Source organism: Zingiber officinale, chromosome 1B (assembly GCF_018446385.1).
Source record: "Zingiber officinale cultivar Zhangliang chromosome 1B, Zo_v1.1, whole genome shotgun sequence".
NCBI lineage: Eukaryota > Viridiplantae > Streptophyta > Magnoliopsida > Zingiberales > Zingiberaceae > Zingiber > Zingiber officinale.
In genome coordinates, this window is record NC_055986.1 from 98065962 (window position 1) to 98089106 (window position 23145).

Genomic DNA, 23145 nt, shown 5'->3' on the forward strand with positions numbered 1-23145 from the left:
TGGAGCAGCAGGATACTGGAACTATCCATCACCTGGAATTGAAGAAAATCTGCTGGAAAGTGCATTGCAGAAATTCAGTTATAAAAACCTGAATGCAGAAGTTGTAGAATTGTGTTTAACAGAATTGTGTTTCAGAATTCAAAAGTTGAAGCAATTCCATTTGAGTCCAAGGTTTCTGTTGGAAGAAAAGAAAAGATGAATTTGTTTGGCTGATACTCAAGTAGGATAGTTCAAAATTTTCTGTGCCAAATTGATTACAGATTATCAACCAGAAGTCATAACCAAGTGAATTCTTTGAGTGCTACTTGACATTTGAAATGCTGTAACTTCAAGTTTGATGCTGAACTGAAAATTGTTAATGTATGAAACTGGAATCTGGAAAATGAAAATCTGAAACCTGCTGAACTGTGCTAGTTTTTGATGTTGAAATGTAGTGAAATATGACACTCGAGCTGAGAATCTGAATTATGCTACTGCTGGAGCAGTAGTGGTTCTGCAGAATGCTGGAATTTACCTAGATTATCAACTCTGAAACTATAGAATTGAAGGCTGAGTTTCTGAAAGGCAGATTCTGAAGATGTGTTTGCTGAGTTCTTATAATGCTTTTTGATCAGTGAAGGGCAATTTCAGAAATGCTGGAAAGACAACCCACTCATTTTCAGGATAGGTAGAATTTTGGAAGTTGAAAGTTGGATCAGCAGCAACAGATTTTAATTCTGTAGGACTGATGTATCAACTGAGGTTTGTGACCATGAACTTTTGGAAGCCGTAAACCCTTGAATTATGGGATTCTATGATGAAGGTGTGACTCTGAAATGCAAGAAATGAAGAATTTGTTTGTCACAACTAACACTTGATTCAGAATTCTGAAATTCTGAATTATGGAAATTATATTTAGTGATGTATCAGCTTGAGTTCTCGTTGTTGTTTGCTGTTTATTTATCCTCAAGCTTTCCGAATCCAGAATTCAGTCTTTGTTGAATCTAATAGGTTTTGCTGGATTCTAGAATCAAGAATTTAGGCTTGTTGAAACTGATTTAGACTATTTGAGATTCTATTTCTACGATTCTGGATTTACTGGAAGCTTCAAATAGTAATCAGTATACTGGATTGAAGATTGATGTTAAGTGATTCATGAACCTTAAGCTTGAAAGAGAATTCAAGTTATTGTATCAAAAGTGATGTGCTGATTTCAGAAGTTGCTGAAACTGCATAGTTTCACTGCATTGCTGGAAATTAGAGGTTGCTGTAATATTTGACAGCAAGGATACAATCTACAAGCCATTTCAAAATGGAAGTTAAGCTTCTCTAAATCTGAAAATGAGAATTAAGAGTGGAACTTCAAAAGAAATCAGAAATGGAATGCATGAATTGTGGAAATTCTGTAAAAAATTGAGAGCTGTGGGAGTATCAAGAATTCAGAAATGAAATCAAAAGGGAATGATGCTGAAAGAACAGGAAATCACAAAGAGCAGTAATCTGGAAATGCAGATTTTGCAGAATGAAATGCACATTTTTGTGCCAATTTGGGAAATGAATGGTGATGAACTAGAGTTTATGAAACTGGGAATTCTTTCAAGTATGCATTGTAAAGGGTCTTAAGAAACAAGATGAAGAAGAATTGAGATTTTTGTTGGCTAAACAATGCAAAGTTGATACAAAGTTATGAGGAAAATGATGAAATCTGTACCTTGCTGTGTAGAAAGGAGTTTAAAGCTATTTGTTCATGGAAATAATTTGAAACTCAACTGTTGTTTAAGTGTTGATAGATGCTGATCTTGTTTCAATAGAGTTTACAAGATTTAAGACTGAGAATTGGATGAAAACAGATACACAGAGTTAGGAATTGAAACTGGAAACCAAATCTGCAGTTTGGGTTTTGCAGTTTGTAATTGCAGCAGGTTGAAGTTAAATTCGAGCTATATTTTTGTGTTATTGCACATATGTAAGTTGATACATTGAACTTGCGAATTAGCTACCGAGCCATATTTCTGGAACTTGAAGTTGATTTCTGTTAAACACAATTCTGGTATTCCTTGTTCTGTTTAATTCTGCAAATTCTGCAAATCAGAATTATTTGTCCAGGATTGGCATTTTAAAAGTAACTTCTTTTCCTCATAGATCTCGAGATCAATAAAAGTAGGCTTCATGGAAACTTGAAGTACATTAATATCACAATCAGTTCAGCAATTGATTTGGTTTGTGTGGAGTTAGATACCCAATTTCAGAACTCTTCAATACTGTCCTGCTAGAGATGTTCATAATTGAATCTGCAAGCTGAATTCTGGTTCCAACCTCCAATTGTACCTTACTTGTGCAATAATTGTCCAGTTACTATATGCATTTGAATTCCAATTTCAATATCATGGAATTCACTCCATTCCTTGCACTAGATCAGAATTGGATTGAAAGGTTGGCACAAAACAAGGCTGATCTCTGATTTCTGAACACTAGTTACAGAATCTGTTTACAGAAATCAACAAATTAGGAGCAAGTGTTCCAAAATTTTGATACAAGAAGCAACTGGAAAGTCTGTATATTGGTAAGGGTTTATAAACTGAAATTAGGAAACAGAATCAGTTGAAGTTGTTGATGCTGTGCTGATTGAAGCTGAATTATGTAAACAAGACTGTTGAAGGTGTTCAATGATGATCAATTTGGTTTCCTACCAATACAATAGAATTGCACATCTATGGCCGAGTGGAATTGAGTGTTAGTTGTAAAAGCAAGAGAAGAAAAGGTTTTGATTTTTGGAACTCATATTGCTTTAATTCTGAAACTGAAAACTGAGTTATAAATTTCAGAATTCAGCAGTGAATTTTGACTTTGATTTGTTAAGCTATCGGTCTTTGATTGTTATTTGATGCTCTATCTTTTTCAAGTCTCTCATGTGCAAAATTTTGAGGCTACAAGAAATTAAAATTCTGATACTAAACCTGGGAAACATCCTGTTGAAATCAGATTTGAATGCAGAAGCTTGTGATTTCTGGAATTGGCTAGCTGCACTTAAGTTCCTAAATCAGTAAGTTGGTATTGATTGACATTAGAGAATTGTTGACACTGTTTTGTGCCAGAATTGTATGCAATTCCATTAGTTTCACTTCATCCACTTTATTGCTGAAGAATTTCTGAACTTTTCTGCTAAAATTTTGAGAATTCTGAGAAATAGAGAAAGCTGTAGAATGAAGATAAGTATACTACAGTGGTAAAAGAGTATCAAGTTTTTGAATGTGTGATGTATTTCATTGTCCGAGACGGCCAATGCTTTAAGTGTGGGAGAGTGAGTTCTTTGTTAGTTGATTGATTATTTGAGCTTTCAAATGCTGAAATTTAAGTGGAAAAATGGTGAAAAACATAAACAAATTGTTGGCAAATCAAGAGTATCAATGTAAAATACCGAAAAAAAAATAGGCGAATATGAATAAGGGAATTTTTCGGAATTTTTGGACATTTTTCGGGAATTTTTCGGAGCTTGTACGGACGAGTTCACGGGAATAAAAACGGGGTCCCGAGAAAGCCTGTTTGGGCTACCCATTTAAGAGAGGAAAAGATTTATTTATTTATCTCTTTTTACTTTTCTTATTTCTTATCTTATTTTCCTTTATTTCCTCTGATCCTCGCCGATTCTCTCTTCCTCGCCGAAAACACCTCTCTTCTTCTCTCGCGCTCGACGCCGGCCCTAACCGCCGGCCGACGATTTCTTCTTCCCGAGCGCCGGCAGCCGGTTCATAGCCGAGCCTTTCCTCCCGATGCCTCCCCATGCCCTAGCCTTTCTCCCTCTCCGCAGCCGAGTGACGCCGGTCTCTCCGTTGTGCCCTAGCCGAAGTCGACGGCCACGGTTCCATCTCTCTCCGGCGGCCATTTTGTTGTTGTCTTTGCTATGCCCTAGCGCCGGCAGCCGACCACAGTGCCCTAGCCTTCCTTCTGCCACAGCCGCCACCGGGAGCAGTGAAGCCGCCTTTCCTCTTCTTCCTGTCCAAGCGCCGGTGACGTGCGAGCACAACCGAGCAGAGCCTTCACATTTCTCTAGCGCCATCCTCCTTCCCTCTGTGCTGCCGAGCCGACTCTTCCTCTGTTTCCCTCGCTGTGGAGATTCTGGTGCCACCGCCGCCGACGGCCGAATCTCTCTGCCGACGCTACTGCTCTCTCTGGACCGGAGTAGCCTGTGCCCTAGTTATTTTCCCCTTGCCACGGCTACTGCCGCCGCAGATCAGCAGGCACACTCCAGCAACGTTGGTGTTCTCTCGTGCCCTAAATCCTCAGTTCTCTATTCCAGTGAGTTACTGGATGAAGGTAAGGATCAGGTTGCAATTTTAGTGTGCACTTGTATTTGATTGGGTAGTTGATGCATTCGTAGTGTGATTTTTGGATTCGATTGTTGGAAGGCACCTAGTTGGTTCCGGATATCACAGCATTAATAGTTGTTGCTGACCCTGCTTAATTCCGACCAGCAGCACCCCATTGTTCCAGAAATCAATAAGGCTGAGAAATAAGGTAAGGTGTAGGACATTTGATATATGTTATGAATCATGGTTTTGATTCAATTATTTCAGATAGTGTTTGTGTTAAAGGAATTAGGGTTTTACCCAAATTTTAGGGTTAGAGGTTGTATTTAGCTATTTATGTGAAATGTAGCTAAATAAAAAGATTTATTGTTTGACACAGGACTTTGACGCGAGACGAGTATCTCGGAGTCAGACTTGGACCTTTTCGATTTGGAGGCGGGTACTTTTGACTTATTGTCTTTGATATGCTTAGTAATTAAATTAACAAGATGCATTAATTGTGTTTCTTACTTGTTTCGGTTAATCACTGCCCAACACATGCTACCTGTTGATTGATTGTTTGTTTACATCTTGTATGGATATGTACCTGATTTCACATGCTCATGGGTAGTGATATAACCATATTTTATCATGTCAGGACCTAGGTTTGATACCTTATATGATCAGATACCTTGATATGATTCATTCGCTTTGGTGCACATTATGATATGTCCAGAGATTGGTTTAGTATATTATCATGTTTAGTGACATGCACCATTCGCATGATTGCATGCTGAGTGATTGATTGCTCCTTTATTGTCGAGCACTTTGCCAGTTTCATCACTGTTCGGTGCTCCGTTGTGACGCTCATGGGTAGCGGGACACAGCGTGGTAGCACGTCAGTTTGACTCTTCCGGTGCTCCGTTGATCCGCTCATGGGTAGTGTGACGCAGCGTGTAGCACGTTAGAGATTCCTCTCCGTCATAGTGTACCGGGAGATGAGAGCATTGCGCTCCCCCATTTATGATTTGGGGTAGGAGTACGTATGTACTCCGACAGCATCCCGTCCACTCGATCACTCATCAGGAGTAGTGTTGCAGAGTGCACGGTTGTCACAGCCCTACCCACTCGGTCCCACTGTTGTTGTGAGTCGGCTGACTGGCGTCAGGGGTGACCATGACATTGGCATCATATGCATGATGCATTTATTGTTTGTGTTTGTGTTTGTTGCACTTATATGCTGCACATTGCTTGGATACCTTGATTGACATGCATACAGGTCTTCTATACCTTTCGGACTGTTTGTCCTTGTACCGGGTCCTGGTTAGTACAGATTCTCTCCTGTCTTCTTCGATTTGTAGTTACCTTTATCTTTATCAGGAGACTGTACGCATGATTAGTGCTAGGTGTTATTTCTTTACTTTGCATATCAACTGTACCTGCTGAGTGTTGGACTCACCCCGCCTCCATCGTTGTTATTTACAGGTTGATGCTGTCCGGAGGGAGTTCCAGTCGCTAGTCCTCACTGCACGTAGTGCTGGTCCTGCAGACCTCCAGGATATGTTTGGTTTTCTTTGGTTTCTTTCTATTCTAGACTGTTTGAACTCGTTATGTTCTGGATTTATTTGCTTATGGACATGATATAGATTTTATTATATTGATGGATTTGGATTTGGTTTTTATTCTACTACGTGCCTGCCTGGATGGCAGAAGAGGTGAGTTCGTCAGTTTTGAGCTTTACGAGTGTAGTTGAGTAGGGTGGTTTTTGAGTCAGAGTATTATTACTGCGTGGTTGTGTCAGCCAGAGGCTGAATATATATATAAACTGCGTGGTGATTGATTTTTATTATTGTTATGATTCCAGCCGCATGTGGCTGAGTATTTAGTGCTTGTAGAAAATTTTTGATTGTCCGCCGTACAGGGGAGATGCTGCCGAAATTTTCTCGGACAGGGACTCCTCTGGGGCGTGACAATCAAAGGTGAAGGAAGAGTATCAAGATTTCTGGTTTGCTATTAATTGGAGGGGAGGTTAGCTTGGCATTTTGAATTGATAAAAACAAATGGTATTCATCTCTTTTCACATCAAAATGGTCAACTCATCAAGTATACTCCTCCAATACTCTCATCTTCTCATTTTCTTCATTAATGCCTTTTCTTTTGCCTATTTCATCCACTTCTATTGTTCTTCTTGCTTTCATTTCAATTCTTGTTGATTAAATCCTTTTGATTCATGTATGCTATGTTCTATGGTGGTGGAGAATTAGGAAATAAGCAAGCTTATGGTAGTGAAATGTTGTGAGTGACATTGAGTGAGCTCCACTTATATGCATGATTGAGTGTGAGAGCTTGAATAGGTAAATTCCTTGTGAGATTGCAACTTGCTTAATTTTTCAATTGGGTTGAAACTACCATATCTACTGATTATTGTTTGGATTGTATTCATGATTGTTAGTGATCTTAAGATGATCTTAGTTAAATTCTTTTTACTATCTTTTAGATATTGCTAGGGAATTTTCTATGGAGATGATTTTTAGTTTTCTTTACTTTCACGGGACGTTCAAGACTAAGTGTGGGGGATTTGATAACTATGATTTTACTGCATTATTTTGATTCATATATGCATGGTTTGATGTTGATTTCATAGTTTAAATCATGGTTACATCACATTTTGTGCATAGTGTGTATTTTTGGACTTAATTGCAAATTATATTATTTTTGGTGTTATTTGATGCTAATATTTGATTCTTATTTTGTAGGCATCAAAGGATCTTGGATTTGGATCTATTTGGACCGAAATTGGGCTCGAATCGGAGTTCAAACGAGAAGATAAAGCTTTAAAGCATTATGAGCCGTTTATCAAGAATAGGAGAGATCTGAACCATCCGTTGAAGATCTGGCCGATCCAACCTAATGGGGAGCAGATCTGAGCCATTGATGAAGATTCAGAAGTTTTGATCCAGATCTGAGTTCATCTAGCCATTGATCAAGCAGAATTAATCTGGGCCGTTCAATGAAGACTGGGCCGATGTGGGCCATCCAGTGATGATCTGATCGATCCGACCTACGGGAGGGTAGATCCAGACCCTAGATCAACATCAGTACCTTCGGATCAGATTTTGGATGACTTTTCACCATTGATTTAGCCCGGAATCATCTCAACCGTCCATTCCAGATCCAGATCTGATTTAAATGAGAAGCTACAGTACCCAGCTTCTTCGTCGACTCCACAGCGCACAGCAGCTTCGTCCCGCGGCGATTTTTCTGGATTCCGACCACCTTTCCTTCTCCTTTCAATCTCCCGAGCTTCAATCTCGGTGGAGAGCTTCTTGGCGGCATCATCCTGATCTTCTGGAGCCATTGGAGGGTGTTCTCTCCGGTGGAATTAGGCTCGCGGCATCTCCCTGTTTCACCTCAGATTTGGAGGTGGTCCTCCAAATCCGAGCTCCGATTCTCATCAGAAGCGTTCGGCGGTGGTCCTCCGGCGTTGCTGAACTCCATCCGACATCCATCCGCGTCCCATAGCTTCCCATCAGATCCAGAGACCAGATTTCAGATTTTGGCCATTCTTGGAGTTTTGGGTTGTTTCCAGCGTGCCGGGGGTGGTCCGTCGGCACTTGTGAGCATTCCTCGAGCTGATACGACACTGAGATGCTCCACTGAGATCCGAAATTGGGTGGTTTCGATTTCGGCCTCTTATGTGACGGCTTGAGTGTGAAGTTTGATGAGATTGGTTGTGAGAATAGATTGGTTTACCTTTTTATTTCATTTTAGTTCTTTTTCTTACTGTTTTATTATCTTAGAACAAATTCCTTTATGTTTGTTATGTGTTTATGCAAGTAATTTAGCATTTCATTCCTTTGTTTTAGCTTAATTTGTATTTAATTTGTGTTTGGTTAATTGTTGAGTGGTTAGGTTTTAAATTAGGGTTTACATTTTGCTTTAGATCAGATTTAATTGCATTTTGTTATTTCATATTTAGTTTAAGTGTGTTGATGGTTTAATTATAATGTAGGGTGACAATGCTTTATGGTTTGATCATTGGCACATTGTTAGGTTTCACTCTTGCATTAGATTAGTTTTTATTTGCCGTGCTTTACTTTTGTTAGATTTAGATTCAAAGCATTAAACCCCCACTTACATATTAAAACCCCAAAAATAGGAATAAAATACGATCCTAGATTACATCCTACCGTTGTTCCTCGAGAGATCGATCCTGGGCTCGTTACTACAAAATTATTATGAAATTAAGGGGTTCAGTGGATATACATTTGTACAATTTGATTAGCGGATGTGACAGATTCGCGTTATCAAGTACTTCCCACCAAGATCGGGCCTTAGGGATCGGCGATTCTTCCTCAGCGACTCCGGAGCTCAAATATGTTCCTTCCGGCCGGAGATTCTTCGCGCGCCACGGCTCTCTGAAGAAGGCCCCACCGTCACAACCTCTGTTAAGGGGTTGAGAAGCTCGGAGGCTCGATCTGCGACAAGGCGCCGGTGATCAGGTGCGAGCGTGCGTCGAGGTCGAGTCCGTCGGCGAGATCGGGAGGAAAGGACACGAAAATGAGGGGAGTCGGCGTTTTAAGGCTTGGCACTGTAGCTTCTCAAACGGTAGGGTTTATAGAGGTAGGGTTTCATTAATCTAGGTTGTTATTACTCTCCAATCGGTAATTTTCATAACCACTTTATGTTTAAAAATTTATCCCCTTAAACACTGTCATACGACCTCCAAATAAATGCAGAAAAATGGCTAAAAATTCCCAATAAATCCTTATAGGTTATTTACTTTGCCGTATCTCATACGCGTACTTGAGTTTTTTTATCAGAAGGCATCTGAATCGATCAATGGATCGATTTAGACCATTCCAATCGATCAATGGATTGATTGGACCACGTTTTTCGTTTTTTCAGAAGGCATCTGAATCGATCAATGGATCGATTCAGAGAGGGCCAATCGATTGATGGATCAATTGGGACGCTCCTTCGATTTTCACAGAAGGCATTTTAATCGATCAATGGATCGATTCATCCCATTTGAATCGATCGTTGGATCGATTGAGACGCCTGTTCAAATTCTCACAGAAGCGTCGTGAATCGATCGACCGATCGATTCACTTGCTCTCAATCAATTAGCCGATCGATTGAGAATTTAAAACCCGTCTTAAACCCCTAAATCCCCTGGTTCTCGAATCGATCCACTTTTTCTCTCTCTCGACCCTGTCTTGCCCTAGGCGATTTTCCAAGCGATTCTTCCGTCTGCCTCGCTCGTTCACTCCGACGGGTTTCTCCGGCGAAGGGGAGCTCTTCCACCTCTCTTCCGGTTTTGCTCCTTCTCTCTCGACGCACTGGGCAGCTTTTCTTCCTCGTCTCCACGTCCTCACACACCATGCGGTCTCAAAACCCTAACCCTAAGTAAATTTCTTTGCTCTCTTGTTTTTTTTTTTTGGTTTTTGCTCCTATATTTGACCTAATCCACTTATCTTGTGTGTTTTTGTGTATTGTTTTGCATTATCCCTCATGCATTGCATTACCTTCACTGTTCTTGCATTTTTGCACATGTTTCGCTGCATCTTTGCACTACAAACTTGTGTGCCACCTCTTGTTCTTTTTCATCTTCTATCCCACAGAAAGAAACAAAAGGTTCGTGAATCGGGCGAAGGATCGTCTGTACCTTCCTCACGTCCTCAACCTCCTACTGATCCGAGATTCCCAAATGCTGCAATGCAACAAGCTTTTAGCAAAAACACCTTCAAACTTATAACCCCTAGATCAGTTGATTTGCAATACTATAGGACATCTTGTTTTGATACCTATAATCGGTTCAAGCATTATAAACTTGACTCTTTGTTAACCTGTGAGAGGGATGTCAATGTAGGTCTTGTCTCCAAATTTTATAATAATTTGCACACTTCTGATGGTGTAAATTATCGCACTCATGTTGCGAAACGGAGCTTGGACTTCTCCTATGAGATTCTTCAATATTTCCTTGACTTTCTACCATCCAACAATGATTTTATCTTTTATCCCACTCTTCCCGATGAGCTGCCTCCACCTTTTGAGCATATCAGCATTGCATCCATGCATCAGTTTCTTTTTGGTCGTCCTCGTCCGGATGGACCAAATGCTCAAATCATAAAATTTTCTTCGCTTGAGTTGTCGGCTGAAAACAACGCCTTGTTTAAAGTGATCATCAACTGCCTTTTCCCCATTGTTTCTCGTGCCTTAGCCGCTCTACGACCTCCTCACATGTTTGCCCTCTATGCCATTCGTCATTCCCTTGACATCAACATCACTCTGAACATCTTTCATTGCATCATTCATTTTACTCAGCCCGTGCAGCAGACGATCCATATGCCTTTCGGGCATCTTATCACAGATTGGCTGGAGTCCCAGAAGATAGATGTCTCCCGGGGACGGCTGGAGCACATGACTGTGGCTTATTCTCGGATTTCTTCCCGCTCCTTCACGAAGACGGGCTTAGTTGGTGGTCCAGCGGGAGTTCGATGGCGCGATGGACGTGCTTTTGGTGAGGGACCCAGGGCTCGCCGCAGGGGGGATGCACAGGCATTGGTTCCTGCGGCAGATGATGCTGAGGAGGATATCCCCGAGCCAACTTCTCCGACATTCGAGGAGACTGTCGACACTCGCCTGTAGGAGCTGACCATGGAGGTAGCCGACCTGCGTTCCATGATGGAGACCATGGTCCATCGACAGACTTCGATGCAGGCAACTATGGATATATTAGTGGATTTAGTGAGCTCCTGGGTGACGGGTAATCCATCTCAATCCGCACCCTCCACAGCTCCCGTTCCCCAGGCTGAGGATGCTGCTGGTGTTGACTCTGCGACGGTTCCTGCTCCAGCTACTACTTCGGCTCCTCCTCCTGCTGCTGTTGATCCCCCTCCTTCGGGCGATGATCTTATCGAGTTTTATGTCTCTTTGTGATATGTTATTGTACGACTTATGGATGGTTGTTATGGAGTCCTTATGTGAACTCTCTTTTGGTCATCGACTTATGGAGTCCTTATGTTTTGTGAACTTTATTGTACAAATTATCGAGTTTTATGTCTATCCTTTATTTTGTTTCTACAATTCACGTGGTTACATTTTGTTAATATCTGTGTGGTTTAGGGGGAGTACTCCTTGGGTTATTGTGTTTGCTTAGTACACATTTTGAGGGGGAGTTCTGTTTTTTGATATTTGACAAAGGGGGAGATATATGTTGAAGTTCATGCTAAATAAAATTTAAATTGAAACTCAAGCTTACTATGTATGCTCATACTGACTGCTTATGATTTTCAGCATTTTTGCAATCATTATTTATCAATTGTACTATTATGGTATATTGGAAATTGGCCTAAACTTAAATAGATTGTCAAACATCAAAAAGGAGGAGATTGTTGGTGCAATCATGCCCTGGAAGTTTCAATGTGTTGACAATTATTTAAGTTTAGGTTAATACGTTGGATCTAACATACAGTGTGAGTTTGCAGGAGAAGTTCTTGCAGGTTGGAAAACCGGATGCAAGGCAAGAGAAGTCCAAGAAGGTCGAAGACCGGATTCTTGGCAGAAGAATCCTTGCAGGTCAGAGACCGGATGCAAGGCAAGAGAAGTCCAAGAAGGTTGAGGACCGGATTCTTGGCAAAAGAAGTTCCTGCAGGTCATAAAGCTGGATGCATGATCCCTCACGTATCAGAAATCGATTGGAAAATCGATTTAGACATGGCTGTGAGGCAGAATGCCTCTGGATCGATCAGTCAATCGATTGGAAGGAAGCCAATTGATCGGCCGATCGATTGGGAAGGCTCTGCGCGAAGCACAGAGTGCTTCTAGATCGATCAGCCGATCGATTGGGGAAATCCAATCGATCGAACGATCGATCCAGGAAGCTTCTGTGCGAAGCACAGAATGCTTCTGGATCGATCAGCTTATCGATTGGGTAAATCCAATTGATCGATCAGTCGATCGATTAGGGCAATCCAATCGATCGAGCGATCGATCTAGGAAGCCTCTGTGCGTAGCACAGATTTCCCTTGGATCGATCAGTCGATTGATTGAGGTTACTCAATCGATCGGGCGATCGATCCACAGAGCTGCGATCTCACGAGCAGTGGTCCGAATCGATTCAAGAATTGCACCGATCGATTCAAACTCAAGTGAAGCAATCTAAGCCGTTGATCGTGACGCGATGGTTTCTAACGGATACTTATGAATCGATCCAAATATGACTCCGATCGATTCACGGTGACGGCTACGTGAGAAACGACTAGTTTTCTCAATGTTTAAAGGCATGAAAGAAAAAGAAAAGAGATAAGAAAACAAAGAAATACTGTTCCATTGCTCTCCAAGGTCTCAACTCTCTCAAGTGCTCAAGATCTTCAAAAGGTGCTCAAGTTCAGAATCTCCCTCTCGCTACTTTCTCAAATCTCACGTAGCGAAGAAGAAGCCTTTTCTAAAGTCTATAATATTTCTTTTCTTCTTCATTGTGGTGAGTGTGATTCTTTACTTTGGAGAGGGAGGGTTGTAACTGTGTAAGGTTTCTCCACCTTCTGTGTGATTCCGAGAAGGAGGGTTTTTGATAGTGGAAGAGTGTGAGTGGTGTGGATCCTTGGACTAGTCACCTCCTTGGGGAGGTGGATAACAAGTAAATATCCGAGTTAGCATTGCCTTCGAGTTTTCGCTGCGCAAAATCAAGTTGATCAAGAAAACGAAGTGAGACATTCACCCCCCCCCCCTCTAGCTCAACCGATCCTAACACAGCCGACATAATTTGAGTTAGAGTAACGTATTAGTTCAAAATTAGGTGTTCTAGGGTACCAAATTCCTACATTTGGTGTCCCTTTTAAATATCTAAAAATTCTTTTTACATAATTAAGTAGGATTCCTTAGCACAAGTTTGGTATCTAGCACACTTACTAACTACAAATAAAATATCAAGTTGACTTATAATTAAGTATAAAAGACTGCTTATGACACTCATATAATATTTTAGATCTACGGGTTTTCCATTTGGATCACTATCTAAGGTTGTGTTAGTCGTCATTGGTATTTTTATTTCTTTGGTATTTTCCATTCTAAATTTTTTTTAGTAATTCTTTTATGTATTTTTATTGGTAAACATAATTTTCTTCATGAGTTTGTTTAATTTGCAATCCTAAGAAATAAGTTAGTTTACCTAATAGGCTCATTTCAAATTCTTGTTCTATTAAAGTTATAAATTCTTGTAAAAATTCTGAGTTAGTAAAACCAAAAATTATGTCATCTACATATACTTGGGCTATGAAAATATCTTGTTTGAGTGATTTTACAAATAGAGTTAGATCAATTTGACCTTAGTTGAACCCTTTGAAAATTAGAGAGGAGGTCAACCTTTCATACCAGGCCCTAGGTACTTGTTTAAGACCATACAAGGCTTTCTTTAGTTTAAACACATGGTCAGGATGATGTATACTTTTAAACTCAGGTGGTTGACCTACATAAACTTCTTCTTTTATTAGCCCATTTAAGAAGGTTTATTTAACATCCATTTGATAAAGCTTAAATCCTTTATGGGCTGCATAACTAAGTAGCATTTAATAGACTCATGTCTGGCTACTAGAGCATCTGCTTCATCATAGTTAAGTCTCTCTACTTAACTACACCCTTTAGCTACTAGTCTAGCCTTGTTTCTAACAATTTTCCTATTTTTACTTAATTTATTTCTAAATACCCATTTTGTTTCTATTACCTTTTTATTATTAGGTAATGGTACTAAATCCCAAACTTCATTTCTTTCAAATTGGGCTAGTTCTTCTTGCATGACTATGATCTAGTCTGGGTCAAGTAGGGATTCTTTTACTATTTTGGGTTTGATTTTAGAAATTAAACATATTTAACTTAGGTTTCTGAAAGATGATCTAATCTGAACTCTTAGTTCTAGGTTACCTATAATTTGTTCAATTAGGTGGTCTGTACCGACTCTTATTGTTCTAGGCTCGGTTTGTGTTTATTCATTTTCTTGTAGTTGATTTTGTTCAACTTCATATTCGTCTATTAGATTTTGATTTGCTCCCCCTAGATCATTGCTAGCTCTAGCGAAATCAATTGGTTGGTATTGAGGTTGAGTTGAGTTAGATTCTTTAAAGATAGTAATTTTGTCAAATTTTACATTGGTTGTTTCCTTAATTCTTAGAGTGGTTTTATTGTAAACTCTATATCCTCTGTTATTTAGAGAACACCCCACAAAGATTTCATTTTCTACTTTTGAGGTAAATTTTTCTAAATATTCTCTTGTGTTTAATATGTAAACATGACATCCAAATACCTTAAAGTATTTAATACTAGGTAATTTATTATAGTAAATTTCAAATGGAGTTTTATTATGTTTCTTATTTATTGTTATTATATTTTGTACATAGTATGTTGTACTAATAGCTTCTGCCCAGAAATATTTTGGTAATTGGTATTAATTAAACATTGTTCTAGTGACTTCTTGAAGAGTTTTATTTTTTTCTTTCCACTATTTCATTTTGTTGAGGTGTATTAGGATACGAGAATTCTTGATGGTACCCATTTTCTAAGTAGAATTTAGTAAACCTATGATTTTTAAATTTCCCACCATTATCACTCCTAATTCTTTTGATTTTTGAGTCTTTTTTATTTTTAATTTGTTTATAAAAATTACTAAATATTTCAAATATTTCATCTTTATTTTTAAGAATTTTACACAAGTAAATCTTAAGTACCATCAATTATTACTAAGCAGTATAAAGTTCCATTAATAGATTTAATTTTATGTGAGTCAAATAAGTCTAAATGTAATAATTCAAGTGTTAAATTGGTTTGAGTTTGATTAGTTGGTTTGTGTATTGATTTGGTCTATTTTCCTTGTTGACAAATATTACAGATTGTTGAGTCTAAGTTAAGTAGTTTTGGTAGTCCTCTAACTAAGTCATTTAGTTTGTTGAGATTTCTAAAGTTAGTGTGAGATATTCTCCTATGCCACAACCAAATTTCTTCTTTTTGTGTCAAGTGACACTTAAGTGAAGAGATGACTAGGTTAATTATATAGATGTTATTATTCCTAAGTCTTTTTAATTTTATTGTAGGGTGCTTCATATGTTTAATTAAACATTCAGTGGATATAAACCTAACCTTATATTCTGAATCACACAATTGATTAACACCGAGTAAGTTAAATTTGAAATTTTCAATAAGGAGTACCTTATTAATAATGAAATTAGATTCTAGTTCAATGTTACCTATTCTAATTATCTTTAGTTTGCCGTTGTTTCTAAAGGTAAATATTTCTAGTCTTTTAAAGGTTAATTTTGAGAACATTGTTTGCTCCCCGGTCATGTGTTCAGAGCAACCATTGTCCAATATTCATTTAGATTCCTAAAAAAATTAGGAGAAAAATTTCAGCTCAAGTGTGAACTTAGTTTAACTTGATTTATTTTGATTTTAATTTTATTTATTTTAATTTCAATTTAAATTAACTTAATTTAATTTAATTTTAATTTTAATTTAATTTTAATTTTATTTAATTTTATCCTTATCCCTCTCACCCAGTCTAAGTTTTCAGACAAGGGATTCTATGGTTTTGTGAGATAAATTAGGTTGAATTTCAGGGTTTGATTTAACTTGTATTTAATTCAAGGTTTGCTTTGGGTTCAACAAACATGTATTTTTTGGATAAACTTCTTAGCTGTGGTGAGTCACTTGATATCATTAGAGTAATCACACGTTCAAAATTTTCCAAATAGTCCCGCTCACTGTGAACTTAGTACAAAACTTTAGTTTAACCAGTTAGGATTAGTAAGGGATAGCTTCAGTTAGTTCCACTAAGCCAAATGCACTAGATTGAAGCTATATCTTCCTAGACATGCATAGACAGAGTTTCCCTAACCTACTATCATCTAAAACTTCTCTAGTTTTATTTGTCAGGTTAAACTTTTGTCTTTATTTAAGCTAGTCGTAATTACCCAATCGGGTAAACTATTATTTTGAAGGTGCCAACTAATTTGGTATCTCCTCCTGAATTATTTAATTTGGGTTTAAGTTTTAGGTTTATATCAATTATTTTTATAGTTATAATAAACTTGATTGTAATTTGAAATTAAATTAACTTTGTAGTTATTTGATTTAGGTTTAGTTTTTCAATTTGAGTTTGATTTATTTATTTTATATTTTAGATTTAGGTTTAAATTAATTGGTTTAGTTGAATTTAGTTTTAGGTAATGAATTTCATTTTTGGGTACATAAAATTGATTGAGTCCTACTTGCGTAGTTAGACATGCTTTTGGAACTCAGGCTTTGGTTTGTTTCTTGTTTTGACTTATAAGTGATATAAACATTTTGTTTGTTGAGCTGAACTTGCATCCGAACCCAAAATTATTATATATAGTTCGTTGAGATCCAAGTAACATGTCTAGATACTTGGATCTAGTCATAATTTTTTCTAATAATTCTCTTAGATTAGTTATTTCAGTTTTCAATTACACTCCAAGGCTCGCGATTGTCGATCGCTTCCGTTGGGCAATCACTATCAGTTCGAATAATGAATTACAAATATTAAGTACAAGAACTGAAATTAATTGTTATTGACAAATAGAAAGGAAATTAAAATCTTTCGTTCTTTGAACTTCAGAGGAGCCTTTCGGTGTCGTCGAACCTTTTTCGAAGTATCACATAAGAATGAAACTTCTAGCAGATGTTATTCTGAAGCTGTTGGTCGAAGGCCTTTATATAGGCCTATTCTAAGCACCTGAAACCCCTTTGAGCGTCCGGACTGCTGCTGACGTGGTGAACTCTCGTCGAAACTTAATCCATCAAGTTTATCCACTTCTGGGCGCTTGAACCCCCTCCGGGTGCGTGAATTGTTAATGTGAGTTCGGCCAGTCGTCATGCTCCAACTCAACTTTAGGATGATTTTTCTAGTCTGGGCTATTGGACCATCTCTGGGCGCCTGGACCGCCCGGGTGCCTGGCCAGGCCGCTCGGGCGAGGCTGGTCCGGGCACCTGGATCCATTTCGGGGGCACGAACACTCTTTTTTTCAACTACCTTCCCTGTAAAAATGAGTTAGTCTTGGACGATAAAAATATGTTTATCCCGCAAACAAAGTTAGCATAATTTAGCAAACTAGTAGTAGTAATTAGATCCTATCTCTCCAAGACCAGGATCTAGTCAAGATCTCAATTTAGATTTCTCAAATAGACCTAAGTTGGACCGACACCTATAGTCCCCTCAATGAAGAACATATTCTTACTGGATATCTCCTCTAATTGCTTACCTCCACTTACTAACTACAGTCGCTTGACTTGTCTTTGACCCATCAGGTCTTCCCGCCAGTTGTTAGTGTTGGTTGCTACTCGAAAAACCTAGAGGTTCCACTGTACAAAAATTTTGTACAAAGGTCTGAACCTTTTCCTAGCTACCATGTGTTCTTTTAAATTAAATTTTGGATCGCCTGCGGAACTTAACACGTTTGATCCAAAACTTAATCTATTTGTTCTTTTAGGTTTTGACTTGGATCTCCTGCGGAACTTAACACGTTTGATCCAAATCACCTAAGTTATTAATTCCATTAAATATTAATTTCCAAAATTGGTTCCCAGTACTGACGTGGCGAGGCACATGACCTTCTTGGATATGGGAGCAACCACCACCGACTAGACAAAACCTTTTAAGGAGAGCTAATATTTAATTTCCTAAAATAACTTTAGGTCAACCGAAAAGAACAATCAAATCACAAGGAAAAGAAAAACAAAAGAACACTATATCGAAAACAAATTCGAAACACTAGAATCGTATGCCTCTTGTATTTAGTATTATTTCCAAAAATAACTAGTATGATGCGGAAAGAAAAATGACTAGTTATACCTTTTAGAAAGACCTCTTGATCTTCTACCGTATTCCTCTTCTAACCTCGGACGTTGTGTGGGCAACGATCTTCCAAGATGAGAACCACCTAGGCACCTTCTTCCTTCTTCCTTCAAGTTTCGGCCAAGCACAAGAACTTCCAAAGGATGAAGAATTTTCCACCAACCAAACTCCAAGGGATGCATGCTTTCTCTCCTTCTTCTCCTTCCTTGATCCGGCCACATCCTCCAAGCTCCAAGAGATGATAGATTTCGGCCACAACAAGAGGAGAGAAGAGAAAGAGAAGGGCCGACCACCACACCAAGGAAAAGAGGGAGAAAAATAGAATAGAGTCATTAGCCTTGAAGCCTCCTCTACCCCCTTTTTTATAATTCTTGGTCTTGGCAAATAAGAAAAATTTAATAAAAACTTCCTTAATTCTTTTGCCATTGAAAAGGAAAATTTATTTAATTAAAAATAATTTTTCTTTTCAATTTGTAATGGCCGGCCACCACATAAATTCTCCAAGCAAATAAAATTTTAAACAAAAATTAAAACTTCCTTATTTGCTTCCGGAAATTTATAAAAAATTTGTCCAATAATTTTTTCCTTCATGATTGGTTTATAAAAAGGAAATTTAATAAATTAAAATCTTTCTTTTAAACATGTGGATAAAAAGAAAGTTATCTCTATAAATTAAAATCTCTTTTAATCTACAAATAAGGAAAGATATCAAATTTTTTCTTAATCTTTTGTAGAAACTTATAAAAGAGAATATTTAATTTTAAACTCTCTTTTAAATCATGAACATGGTTAAAAAGGAAAGTTTTCTTAAAATTTAAAATCCTCCTTTAATCAACAAATAAGGAAAGATTTCAAATTTTAAACTCTCTTTTAAACATGTAGACGATTTACAAATAAGGAAAGTTTTTACTAAAAATTAAAACCATCCTTTTAAACTACAAATAAGGAAAGAGATTAATTTCTTCTCTTAATCTTTTGTAGAAATCTATAAAAGGAAATTTTTTAATTTTTAAACTCTCTTTTAAAATTATGATATCCACATAAGAAATAATTTTAATAAAAATCATTTTTAATATTCTAGTGGCCGACCACCTAAGCTTGGGACCCAAGCTTTGGCCGGCCACCTACATGGCTCATCCACTTGGTCTTGGCCGGCCCTAGCTTGGGTTCCCAGCTAGCTTGGCCGGCCCTATTGGATGGGTAAGAAGGTGGGTATGCGGTGAGTATAAATCTCTATATACTAGAGGCTACGATAGGGACCGAGAGGAGGAATTGGTTTTGGTCTCCCGATAAAATTAAGCATCCCGTGCTCGCCCCGAACACACAACTTAATTTTATCAATAATAATTCATTCCACTAGAGAACTATTATTGAACTACCGCACCAATCCCAAATTACATTTTGGGCTCCTTCTTATCATGAGTGTGTTAGTCTCCCTGTGTTTAAGATAACAAATGTCCACTAATTAAGTAAGTTACTGACAACTCACTTAATTAATATCTAGCTCCAAGAGTAGTACCACTCAACTTCATCGTCATGTCGGACTAAGTCCACCTGCAGGGTTTAACATGACAATCCTTATGAGCTCCTCTTGGGGGCATTCTCAACCTAGATTACTAGGACACAGTTTCCTTCTATAATCAACAACACACACTATAAGTGATATCATTTCCCAACTTATCGGGCTTATTGATTCATCAAACTAAATCTCAACCATTGATAAATTAAAGAAATAAATATCAAATATATGTGCTTGTTATTATATTAAGATTAAGAGCACACACTTCCATAATAACTGAGGTCTTTGTTCCTTTATAAAGTCAGTATAAAAGAAACGACCTCTAATGGTCCTACTCAATACACTCTTAGTGTACTAGTGTAATTATATAGTTAAGATAAACTAACACCTAATTACACTACGACCTTCCAATGGTTTGTTCCTTTCCATCATGGTCGTGAGCTACTGTTTATAATTTATAAGGTACTGATAACATGATCTTCTGTGTGTGACACCACACACCATGTTATCTACAATATAAATTAATTGAACAACTACATTTATCACAAATGTAGACATTTGACCAATGTGATTCTTATTTCTAGATAAATGTTTTATACCAAAAGCTAGGCTTTTAGTATACATTCTAACAGTTAGGTCTTGCGAACCCAACTGGACTTCGACCGGTTGTCAGGTCCTACAGACCCAACCAGACTTTCCGCCAGATATCAAGTCCTACAGACCTACCTGGACTTCACACAAACTATCGTATCCCACAGACCTAGCTGAATTTTAGCTTGGTGTTAGGTCCTTCAGAATCATCAACTCTTGCACACTTGGTAAAGTAATTAGATTACAAAATACTCTAACTTTAATCCACTTGTCATTTATCAAAACCTGAGTTAAATCATTAGTACAAATTGCACAAACAAACTCTTCCTGTGAGGAGCGAATCTCTTGTATTTGAGTCTTTTGTGCTTTCTTGCAACTTCTTTCCCCATCGAAGCCACAATTGTCAATAGTCCTTCTGGTGTTATCTATCGCAGGGTCTTGGTTTAAAGTTCCCACAGATGATGCCAATTTATTCTGGCCAAATATCATGGATGGTTAAGCAACCAGTAAAAGAACTTGTTGAAGTGTGCGATCGTCTTCGGAGACCGTTGATGAAGGTGATGAAGATCTGAGATGCACTCAAAGAGAGGGTTAAACTGGCTAGGGGATAGATCCCGGGGCCACTACAGTGCTCAAGTTAGAATTTTTTTTGAGGTAATATGAAGAATAGAGAAGATGGAGAGGAATAAAAGAACCTGGTTTACGGTTTTGGGAATTGGGGGATCCCTTGTCATTACATTCATGAGTACTTATATGGTTGTCCAAAGAGCATCTCCATATCAACCAAAATATCATCATTGTGGGAGCCGGTGAGGGGACTAGATCCGACAGTCATTAGTTGCTTCTCCATTCAATAGGGGTCATCTAGGAGACAAGATTTGAAAATCTCATAACCGCTCCTCCATTCTTAGGATGCCATGTATTCTGGAATATTCGCCATCATTGTCAGCGAGCCTATGTAGGGCATAAGCCTATCTTGAGGGTGAAAAAGATGACGTCGATGTGGAGTGACTTTAAAAATAGACAAAATCAGGATCTAAGACTAAAACTGAGAAGATGTCGGGATTCGATGCTGACACAGGATATTAGTAACTGGGGCTGAGACAGAGATGATGTCGGCAATTGAAGTTGAGACGGAGAGATGATGTCGAGACCTGGGGCTGAGCCAGGGTAGATGTTGGGATCGAGAGCCGAGACTGAGAGATGGTGTCTAGAATTGGGGTTGAGCCAGGGTAGATGTCGAGATCGGGAGCCGAGACTGAGAGATAGTGTCTGGACCTGGGGTTGAGCTAGGGTAGATGTCGGGATTGAGAGCTGAGATTGAGAGATGATGTCGGGACTTGGGCTAGGGTAGATGTTGGGATTGAGAACCGAGATTGAGAGATGATGCTAGGACGTGAGGCTAAGACAGGATAGATGTCGGCATAAAGAGCCGAGACTAAGAGATGGTGCCGAAACCTTGGGCTAAGCCAAGGTATATGTCAACGTTCGAGTCAGTCTGATCGAACCTGAGTCTCATCTAGGTTATTGGAGTCGAATAAACTATTTTTATTTGATTTAGTACCAATACTTAGCATCAAAGTAAACAAACGAACTCCAACGGCGACAAGGGCACTGGAGTCGAGCACACACTTACAAATTAACGACGCAAAACAAGGCAAGCAAACAAACAAACACACATGATCAAGTAGTAGCCACCCCGATCCGCTGCTTAGATTAGATTAGATGATGTGGGGAGGCTCCTGTTGCATCTCGACGACCCTCTGCCATGAGGGGCGGCTGGATATGGCCTTCCACCACTCAGCCACCCTCTTCCTGGAGTTGAACAGGGAGCTGCAGTCGGGGCGGTGGACGAGGCGATGGGCGTTGGGAAGGTGGGAGAGGTCAGCCAGTGTGAACTTGTCGCCGGCCAGGTACTCACTCTCGTCGAGGCGACGCTCGTAGATTTTGAGCACGGCGTCGAGCTGTTTCTTGCTGCGCTCCACCGCGTCCTTGTCCTGATCCATTGACAGCAGCGGCGCCAAGGCGAGGTTGAAGACAAGGGCAGAGCTGGGCGGATCGAAGTTCTTCTCCTCCGTCTGCAGCCACTGCTCAATGGAGGCACGCTCCAGCGTGCCGGAACCGAGCAGGTCCTTGTTCCCCTGCCCCGCATACTTCTCGGCTAAGTGCCGGCAGATTTCACGCGAATCTGTAATTTAATATTCATAGATTGTTTATCAAACAACAATTCTACAACAACAACAACAACAACAAAAAAAATGAATTGAAGCCCGATTTTCAAGTAGTTCTCTTACTGACGAGGGTCTGTTTTCCGTCTTCGAAAGTGAGAGCTTGTCCGAAGGGCTACAAGGAAGAGTGTAACTTCAATTCTTAAGCATATATAATATTTGTTCTACAAAATGCTAGTAAGAAAAGACAACATATACAACCTGCAGCTTGAGATACTCCGGGAGTCTCCTTTGGCCCTTGTAGTTGTCGACGCGAATCAGCTGGAACTCAATGTCCTTCTCGAAGAGGCAGGTCAGCACCCGCGCCACCTCGGCGGACGTCGGCGACCCGAAAACCTTCACACTCGCCATCGCTCGCGTATCGATCAGCTGCAGTGGCTCTTATTGCATGCAGATGGGTGTCGACGAAGTGGCCTCCGTCGCTGCGTGGGTTTAAATAGGGAAAAGAGCGGGAAGAATAATGCTTTGCTTCATGGGAGGAAAAGAAAAAGTGAAAGTGAAAAGACTAAACGTAAGCCTTGGACTTGTTTTGTTTTCCCACTTTTCGTAGAGTTTATTTATAATATTTCAAAGTGAGTGAAACAAATTAAAAATAGTAATTCAACAATTTGATTCAAAATTACTATATACTCATTTTATATTTAAAATTTAAATTTGAATATATAAATGTACAAAGATTAT

General features: G+C 39.0%; 1 protein-coding gene and 1 long non-coding RNA gene across 2 annotated transcripts; one reads left to right on the forward strand and one right to left on the reverse strand.

Moving 5' to 3' along the window:
- Positions 1–4147: 4147 nt before the first annotated feature.
- LOC121980571 lies at positions 4148–4712 on the forward strand. The gene is made up of 3 exons (XR_006111615.1): positions 4148–4293; positions 4386–4494; positions 4666–4712. It is a non-coding gene; the product is annotated as an uncharacterized LOC121980571 (long non-coding RNA).
- A 17051-nt stretch (positions 4713–21763) lies between these two features.
- LOC121980625 (glutathione S-transferase F8, chloroplastic-like) lies at positions 21764–22884 on the reverse strand. Its single transcript, XM_042532773.1, has 3 exons — positions 22666–22884; positions 22531–22579; positions 21764–22424 (listed from the first exon to the last, which is right to left on the reverse strand). The coding sequence occupies exons 1-3, from the start codon at positions 22813–22815 to the stop codon at positions 21958–21960; spliced, it is 666 nt and encodes a 221-aa protein (XP_042388707.1). The 5' UTR covers positions 22816–22884; the 3' UTR covers positions 21764–21957.
- Positions 22885–23145: the final 261 nt, after the last annotated feature.